Raw genomic sequence first — 10,241 nt, forward strand, 5'->3', positions numbered from 1 at the left:
ATATATACACACACACACACACACACATTTTATATTGGTGTTACTTTGATAGAATGGCTGATGTCCGATATTTAACTTTATCGCTAATATCGGCTGATACCGATACGATACCATGCCGATAATATTGTGAATCCCTACCGTACACACATACATACACAAAGACATTCATAGTTTGACAGGCAGAGCTCTACTCTGTATTCTTTTTAATAAAGAAGTTGAAGTGGCTCTGAGTTTTAGCAGTCATGGAAGGCGTAGGTAAAAAGCTATTGAGCTTTACAATTCTTACAGACGCTGCAGACAGTTTACAGGTCAGTCTACCAGCAATCTGCCAGTAAAGAAGCATCAGTGAGGAAATAGGAAAAAAGTGCCAGGACAATAATAATAATCTTTTGAGAAATGTGGAGGGGAGAAATCAAATAGGCCAGCCTTCCCCTGAGAGCCCCAACAATGGAAAGAAAAATCTTGGCACAGTCAACATATTTGTAAAACTGAGTTGCTCCAATCCCCTGAGAGTTTTCTGAAAACAGGTGCTGTTTCCTTAAGAACGTTCCTACCCTCCACTAATGAGACAGAAAAGAGACACTCGGCCATTTCTGAGCTGCTGTTGCTTCAGTGAAGCTCTATAATGAACCGACTGCTCTGCACCTGTTTGTTAGTCACAACACTTTAACCCACTTTGTACTTCTCATTTTCACTACGGCTCACTCAGTGTGTGATTCTAATCTAATTGAATTTCCTTTTATACCGAGACCCTTCAATTTACATCAAATATTCTAATGGGGAAAAAAAAAATACAGAATGCTTCAGGCAGTTCAGACCAGAATGTACGATGGTGACAGATTATTCATCAATAATAATGGAAATTTAAGGCATTACCAGTCCATGCTTTCCATGTATTAAAGCATAAAATAATGATTATCTTTTAAACTGCATATTTCTTTCATCCACTGGGATTTGTGTTGTTCTTTTTATTGACTAACTGCTAAAAACTAACCAATGTTCTGTGACAAATACATTTTCTTTCATGAAAGACATCCATTATGTTTTAAATGCACTACATGGGACACCGTAGCTTAATTTAGCATGCATGGATCTATAAATATGTAAATTGGTGCCCTCCTTCACTTTCATCATGTACCTGCATTTGAAGCATACCTGCAACCCTTCAAACTGCTTCTGTGGCTACATGTTCCACAGAGATGATGGATCGTGATAATGGAGTAATTCAGTCATGCATGCTCAAATTCAAAACGATTCTGAGGAGAAGCGAATGCAACAAGGTCATAAGTCAAAGAATGAAATTGGAAATCGGTTCTGTGTTTTATGCTTCACTCTGTCCAACAATGGAAACTGTAAACATGAGCCTTCAGATTAAACATATCAGCAAATGGATAATAATCTATTGCTGATGCTAAATTAACCTTATTTAGTGTCTGACAACTCCCACAGCTTTGAGCTGACAGGATTAGTTTCTTCAGTTGGACTCAGATGTGGAAGCAAATCCTTTGAATCAACGCCTGCACGCTAGAGTTCTGAGGTGAAATGCTCTGCTACGTCATCAACTACATATTTCAGTTTCTAAGATGAAAAAAAAACGTACACGAGCTTTTCAACATACAGATGTTTTTTTTTTAATTATCATTATTATTGTTGTTAGAATAGATTTAAAGGCCAGGCTCATGTTCTTGCAATGTGTGTGGCAAAGACTAGAAAGCTACTTTTTTTTTTTTTTTGTGGAGTTATTTACTCCTTTTTGAAACAAATAATTCAAAGATTGACAGCTGGAAAAAGTTTATTTGGACATTTATAGTTTCATATGATTTGTATCTCTTGAATAGTATCATGTATGCATGTCATGCATTTCATATCTAATTCCATGTACAGTATGGCATATAAGCAAATTTCGAAGCGAAGCAAATTAATTTCTTAGTTCATTGTTAGTGTACCATTATTATTACTATTATTATTGTGTACTAGTGTACTATTAATGTTTAGCGTATTCTTAGTTTAGCAAATTTTGTAGGTTATATCTTTATTATTAGTAGTATTATGTACTAGTGTACTGTTAATGTTTACCGTATTCTTAGTTTAGCAAATTTTGTAGTTCATATCTTAGATCTTACCGTTTTTCTTTACGATTTGTACTTTTGTTGGATGTAACTTGGACCCTGTGTACAGTTTTGTTCCACCACATGTACCACATCATGTGATGAGAATGACAATAAAAAAACCTTATGCTTATCTTTATTATCCTTATATATCATGTATGTCACTACCTTACCATCATAATTCAGTTAATCTCAATGTTACTCACTACCTGTGCAATAACCAGTCACACAACCTGTGTAGTATACGTTATGTGCAATATATATTGTGTGCATTTAAACTTATTTTACCACCTGTGACTTTATCCTATTTGCACCGTTATATTCTACCATGTTGTTGTTTACTATACAGTACAGTATTTCTTTTGGACCTTGTAAATATTATGTATTTTTCACTTCTTGGTACTTGATTTTGTACCCTTATTCCGTGCTTTAGTATTTCATTTGTTTTTTGTTTTAGTTTTTAGCTAGTCAAGTCGGTTCTTCTCATCCTGAACATGTCATTGAAGTATTGACCCTGTGTTAACCTGCATATGACAAATAAACACAACGTGAACTTTCCGAGCATGCGTGGGTTTTCTCCGGGTATTCCGGTGTCCTACCACAGACTCTTTGATTGGTAACTCTAAATTGTCCCTAGGTGTGGGCGAGAGAGTGAATGGTTGTTTGTCTCGTTTGTCTCTATGTGTCCCTGTGATGGACTGGAGACCTGTCCAGGGTGTACCCCGCCCCTCGCAGTGATAGCTGGATATGGGCACCAGTGACCCCCATAACCCAAAAAGGAAGAAGCAGGTAAAGATGATGAACAGATGGTATTATTTGAAACTTTCAGCCTTTAAACTCTCAGTATTAGACCAAATTTAGGTCTAAAAATATAACATTTTTACATAAACAGTTTATGTAAATCTTAAAGTATTCATTAATTAAAATAAAAAATTCTCAGACATTAGGTATAATGTGTGCTGTTGCTCTTGTACGGGTAAACAGTCCATGCATGTCAGCGCATGCTCACCTCTGTATCCTGACTCTTGCTGTTCCAGCGAGGATTCAGGTGTGCGACACGTGCGCTCAGCGTGGTGGACACCGCGTAGCGAACGTCCCCATCATACTGTGAGATACCGTTGTCTACAGCATCCACCTCCTCCACAAAGTTTTCGTAAAGCTGCAAGAAAGCAAAAAAAAAACACATGAAAGGTCGTCAACGTGCATGGTTTCTACTCTCATTCTGAACATGAAGTTTTAGTCCCACATATCTAAGTACTAGAATGTCTTGTTAAAAATGTGTTGAAACTACAGTGCAGTGATTCAATATTAAGCTGAAAAAAAAAAAAAAAACCTGTAAAGCAACATTAGGATAAACTATCAAACTATAAGGACAGCTACAGAGAAGCAGAGGCGTGTTGAGAGTTGAAAAGTCAGTTCCTCCTCAGAACATCAGAAGGTCAACCACCAAAGAGCTGACATTTTACAAGTAGCCTGCAAGTGGAACTAAGCTTTGGGGCAAAAACCGAGGTTCACCGTGTCTGAACTCGCTGAGGACAAGACATGAAACATAAAATAAATAAAGCCTCAGCTGTGAGTAAAAGGATTACTTGCAGCTTTAAACACACTGACACATCAAAAGAGTGAAGATGCTATGCGTTAACAGCATTAATATTAATGCTGACCTAAGGTTTGTCTAGCTTAAATTGCTTGGTCCTCAAAAGGCAGAAAACTGTGACCCTTTGTTGTCCCACATGTCTGAAAAGCATTAAATGAAATCATTTGAATCATCACTTCTTACTGTGAACTTTAGGAAGCATGCAAAATGCTGAAAGTTAAACCACCGGTATTCTGCGCCTCTTACATCCATGTTCGCGTTTCAATTTAACTAATAAGGTTTAATTTTGCTGTTTTTTAACAGCTAAATTAAATTTTTCTTAACGACTGATGATCTTTCATATAAAAAAAAATAATCTAATGAATTAAGCTCAGTTCGTGTTTAGTTCACCAGTTTAGGCTTAAACAAGTAAAAACTAAACTGTTTCCAAAGGATTGTTTGTTTTTTAAATAAAACAGAACCAGCGATAATCCACAACTCTCCATAAACCTGTTATCATTCTCCCCTCACCTTGTCAAAGAGCACCTCCAGCTGCTTGTCGCCCTCCTTCAGCTGCGTCAGCTGGGCCAGAAGGCGACGGCCGAAGTGCAGGTAGACCAGGCCGGCAGAGCTGAGCTTGGTCACCCACGACTTCTCTGGACACAGACTGTGAAAACTTTCCACAAATGTCCTGAAGAGATTTAAAAAAAAAAAAACTGCTGTTTGACATTTTTCTGTTAAAAGGGGGAAAATATTATTTTGAACACACTGTGGTGGTATCCACATGAGACAACTGGCAGAACTACATATAAAAATGTTTTGGTTTATTACTTTGAATAATTTTTATCAACTGACAAAACAAGTCAAAAATGTTTGAGATTTTAAAATAAAGAGTAACTGGGATTTGTTAGATGTGATGTACAGGTGCTGGTCATAAAATAAGAATATCATGAAAATGTTGATTTTTTTTCAGTAATTACATTCAAAAAGTGAAACTTGCATATTAGATTAATTCATTACACACAAACTGATATATATGAAATGTTTATTTCTATGAATGTTGATGATTATAACTAACAACTAATGAAAAAAACCCAAATTCAGCATTTCAGAAAATTACAATATTACTTTATAGCAATTTAAAAAAAAGGATTTTTTAGAAATGTTGGCCAACTGAAAAGTATGAACATGAAAAGTATGAGCATGTACAGCGCTCAAAACTTATTTGGGGCTCCTTTGGCCTGGATTACTGCAGCAAGGAATGCGACAGCTGAAACCCATGTCTTGCATATGTCTGTGCGTGGTGGTTCTTGAAGCACTGACTTCAGCTGCAGTCTACTTTTTGTGAATCTCCCCCACGTTTTGAATGGGGTTTTGTTTCACAATCCTCTCCAGGGTGTGGTTATCCCTATTGCTTGTACACTTTTTTTCCTGCCTCATTGTTTCCTTCCTGTCACCTCTCTATTAATGTACTTGGACACAGAGCTCTGTGAACAGCCAGCATCTTTAGCAATGACCTTTTGTATTATTTTGAACTGAAAATACTGCTTTTTTAAGATGAAGTTTAGAGACTGGAACTTAATTGTATTACAGATGCTGCAAGCACAGATTTATTGCTCTTTGGCAGCCTGAAGACATCTGTGTATCCGTCTTTACCTGAACTAACAAAATCATTGACATATTTATTTGATTCAAACTGGACAAGAGGTTTTAAATCTAATCAGAGAATAATGAAATATAATAATTCCTCAAGATGTACTTTGTCAAAGTGACCATTTGGGATTTTTTTTTTTTTATAAAATGGAAAAAAATTAAATTAAACTTTTCAATAGTGAAAGAGCTATTTATTTATTTTTTATCAGAGACTAAAAACTAAAAACATGGCATTGTCTAGAAAGAAATTATAACAAACACTGATTTCTAAAGTCCAAGCAATAAAAATGTGTATTTTCCCCCCATTGTACCAACCTCTAAAATTGATGTAAAATCTAGCTGCTGTCTAAAAATCACTGGTTGTGTATAAATATGAACACTTATGTAAGCACAAATATTCGTTTTTCTGAGGCGTGAACACTCAAACACTGCAGGTCTCCCCTCAGACACAAGCCGAGCTGGGAGCACTCCAGCTCTGTTGGTCATTTAATTCAGCAGTAATTAGGAGGCTTGGGCTCCGGCACAGCAGAAATCAGACCGCTGAATGAATGAGTGACACACTACTAAGGCAGGGGGCAACCACAGCAATTAAAGAGCTAATTGGCTGAGCTCTGACATTTCTACGCTGATAATCAGGATATGGGAGTGATTAAGAGGACAAAAAGAATCACAGACTAAAATAGAGAATGCAAAGCATATTTCTATCAGCCAAACAGAAGTCATCAGACATGGGTCAGATGAGGGAACATTTTGGCAGGAAAGAAGTTCTGAGGAACATTTTGGCAGGAAAGAAGATCTGAATTAATGTAAAAGAGCATGTGCACAAGCAGCTCTGCCTAATGTTTCACATCATTAGGAGGAACGATTCTATTAAATGCAAAATCCTCCATCATGAACATGACACCCAGTTATTTTTATAACGAGTATAAAATCTGTTTTGTAGATAGAAATGACTTATTAGACTTTCGCAAGTTTTAAATTTCAACATTTTCCAAATAAAGTGATAAAAATGGAAATCTTGTATTTGCAGAGGTATTTTGTTTATGATAAAACTGGCATGAGATTAAAACCACTTGATTACAAAGAATTGATTTCAAGCTGAGGTGTAAATCAACATTTGACAAAACCAAAGGTTTGAGTCTTCCATCTCAGGGATGGGGAACCACAAATTGCCCATTTGCCAGTAAATCGATCTGGTTTTATTTATTTGCTGAGAGAGAGCAGGGAGTTTATTTCCACTGGGAGCGGCAACAGTCCTAATTACTACCTGATTTAATTCAGTGTGTTTTATGACCTTCAGTTGGCGTTTGGAAATCATTTCTTTCTTCCACTTCCACTTATTGTTTGCTTAAAAAAATCTTTCAAGCAGAACAGCTTTCATGTTTGCAATGTTTTCTCAAATTAGAAGTGATCTTATTATAAAAATGTACTAAATAATGTTTAATTTTGTCTTTAGGCTTATATTTGAGAGCAGACTGTATTTTTCTGCAATTACAAACACTGTAAGACAATATGTTAAAATAGGGGTTAAGATTTGTCTCTGAACTGTCTTTAACTTTATGACCCTGAATATTCTTTAAAAATAAACAATGTACAACTTCAGCAGTGTAAAAAAAAAAAAAAAACTCAATATACAGGAGTTGTTGGAAAACATAGACACCTAAAAACATTATTTCTCTGTTCCTAAAATAAAAACAGTGAAAACTAAGCAATAAAATTAATTTAAGAAAATTATTTTCATATTATTGCATTAATTTTTACTTTTTTTTTAAGACTTTTGTTTGTGTCCTAAAAAGCAAAATCATCTTATAAAAACATGCTCACATCACTCATTAGGATTAAAAAAAAAATGAAATGTTGCTTTAGGTTTTAACAGTAAATACAGTACAAAGATATGACACATTTAATCCTTGGTCAAGAAAACACAACAATTTAAAAAGTCTTATTTGTTCCTTAGAAGAGAAACGCAACACTGATGTCACTTTTTTTGTTTGAAGCAGAAGGAAACAGCTCTTTTCTTTATACTGCATAATGACTGAGAAACATGGAGCACAAAGGTAAATAAAATGATCAAAAAGGTTTTTGTCTCATCAAACTCTTAAAAAAAAAAAAACAGTTTAAAAAGTCATATTTATGCTCTTGTAGGTTTTATTTTTTTAAGATTTTGCTACTACTTATGTCTTAATTGTTCTTTCCAGCTTTTTTCCACCTTCCTCCTGCATCCAGCTCACTTAGATCTTTTCTTTCCATCATAATCATCAGCCACATTCTCCTGTGGCCTCTGATTGTGTCATGGCAGCCTCTGTACCTCGTGAACCACCAGCAGGGGGGTGCTCGATTGAAGCAGCTCTAATTATCACTAACTGCCTGCCAGGAAAAGCACCTTGGCGAATCTTTACCACTGTGGCCATGGAAGTCTTTTCTGATTATCATTAGAAATAAAGCCAACAAGACACATGGAATGGGCTGATTACTCGTCGTGATGAGACTTCCAGAGCTATTATTCCAAAGAAACCTTACTAGAAAAACAAAGCTTGTTCCTGTTTGACACATGCTGTCACAGGGGGTTCAATAATATCGAAACAAATACAAAAGGGGAAAATTACTTTCTCCTTCTGCACAACAAAGCAACTTACACGTCTATAATGGCACCATTTACTTTTAACCTAATAGGTCTTCGAGCAGCATATTTTGTCGTCCAAATGTATGCATTTCTCAAGAAATACTTTTTTTTATCGTCACCAAATAAAGATATTTAGACATTACAAAACTATTCATAAAAAACAAAGAGTTTTGAAATGTTCAGTGGCTGAAGTATCAGCTTATAAAGCAAAACTGAGAAAGAAAAACTGCCAAACTAAAGCAAAGAATCAGGTGCATAACCTTCCAAAGTGATTCGAGCTGCTGGCACCAAACTGAAAATGAGCAAAAACACTTTCAAACAATAAATCTGTTATAAAGAAGATCCATCATTGTTAATCTGCATTTTAAGTTTATCCAAATGTTTACTGAAAATACAAACAGTACATTTTCTTTTTGGCAGATCACTGGTGTACCAATGTACCTCTGATGATGGTCATAGCGGTGCCTCTTTGGGTCAAATTCCCCTCCGACATCTACAACAATGTCACACTCTGCCAAAAGTGCTGGATCCCTGGTCCGAATAATCTCAGCATCCTGTGGTGGGGTGGGGCAGTCATTAGTAACTAGGCAGGTAGTATTAGGGATGGCAGTCATTTACATTTAAAAAAATGATTCAGGTGAAACGAGAAGTGTTTTTTTTTATTATTCAAACATCATTATGTAACAAATGAATGTATCTGCATCTATAAATACAAGAATGTCTGGCTTCTTGGAAAAAAAAATAGTTTAGAGATATAACGAGTGTTTAAAACTATTGCACACGAATTGAACAGTTCCTCGTTTAATGGTTTACAGCGACAGTTCATTCATAAAGCAGGCCTTAATAAAGGCTCTATGTGTTAATGGCATTTGGAGATAGATATGGATACACTAGTAATGCAAAACAAAACCTTTTATTGTGAGGTGAAAATGAAACTCATTTCTTAAAATGTGTATTTTCTTGACTGCAGCGCCACCTTTTGGCGGAATAAAGTATGACAAGAAGAAAAAATAAAATTAAAAAAAGGACAAAATCACTTAAGATTTCGAAAAGCAATAAAACAAAACATTTCCTTCCACATGTTTTAATATTAAAAACATTATTAGAAAAGGTAAAAATGAAACTATCGAGACTTAAACACGTGTTTTTGCACTCTTTTTCAATTGAAATGTTTTTGGAGTCAACTGTCTGTCCGGTTAAACAACGGGGAATGTGGTAAAAAGAGGTGATCTGGTCAAACCATGTGGGAAAAGCCTAAAACTTGTACCTACCGTGTACTCTGGTAACTGACGGAGCAGAAAACAGGCCAGGACCTCGTCGCAATGAAACGTTCCGTTGTGTGTTCCGATCTTTTTGACGGTCATGTTGTCAGTGCGGATTTTTTTCGGTGCACCTGACATATATCGCTGTTTTTCTGAGCGACAGTTGTCTACGGAGCTTAAAATGCACCCGCTAGCCTGTAAATGTATTCTCCGTAAAGCACAGATTGGTTTCTTAGTGGCTGCCGAACACGTAGTTCTTGATATTTCAAGCGCAAACACAAGTCCACGCCACATGAATAAGATCAAATGAACGCCAGCGGCGGACAGATTTGGCAGCCGGACCGGAAATGGTAGATTGCGTGCATACGAAAAAAGCCCGGGTAGATGCTTTCGTTTTATTTACGTTTGCTATGCTTGATTTGTAAATTTTAAATTAGATAACACCTTAATAAAAACATTAATATAAATGAATGAATCGAATGAAGCACAGAAATAAACTTTGGGGGCATTTTACACAGTTTTTACGATACCTAAAAACCTTTTGACCCTAGAGGGCGTAGTAGACCAGAAAATGAAACATAAAAACTGTTTTTCACACCGAGTTAATGGTCATAAATAAACTTGCATTTTGTTTACATTTTATTTTGCCACTAGCAAAGTATATGTATCTGTATCAGATACAATTGGGGGAAAACTCTGAGATTACGTTTACACTTATGAATAATTACAAACAAATTAAATCATTTTTAATGATTTAATATTGTTTAATGTAAATGTTAATCAGGCCAAGTTTTAAACCTACCACTGTTATTGTGTTTAATATATATATATATATATATATATAATCTTTTTACTTTTTTCATTTGCTTCATTTCATATGCTGCTACAGTGGTGCTTGGATGTTTGTGAAGCCTTTTGACTTTTCTATATTTCTGCATAAACATGACCTAAAACATCATCAGATTTTCACCAAAGTCCTAAAAGTAGATCGAGAGAACCCATTTAAACAAATGAGACAA

General features: G+C 35.6%; 1 protein-coding gene across 1 annotated transcript in view; it reads right to left on the bottom strand.

The window, feature by feature from the left end:
• myg1 (myg1 exonuclease) overlaps positions 1 to 9,560 on the bottom strand; it is a gene marked incomplete in the record, with an annotated part of 23,434 nt that extends 13,874 nt beyond the window's left edge. Inside the window, 4 exon segments of the mRNA XM_037679415.1 lie at positions 3,118 to 3,267; positions 4,216 to 4,375; positions 8,402 to 8,514; positions 9,232 to 9,560. Of these exon segments, the coding sequence (XP_037535343.1) occupies positions 3,118 to 3,267; positions 4,216 to 4,375; positions 8,402 to 8,514; positions 9,232 to 9,516 (708 nt within the window).
• Positions 9,561 to 10,241: the final 681 nt, after the last annotated feature.

This window comes from Nematolebias whitei, chromosome 7 (assembly GCF_014905685.2).
Source record: "Nematolebias whitei isolate Nwh7 chromosome 7, NemWhi1, whole genome shotgun sequence".
Classification (NCBI taxonomy): Eukaryota; Metazoa; Chordata; class Actinopteri; order Cyprinodontiformes; family Rivulidae; genus Nematolebias; species Nematolebias whitei.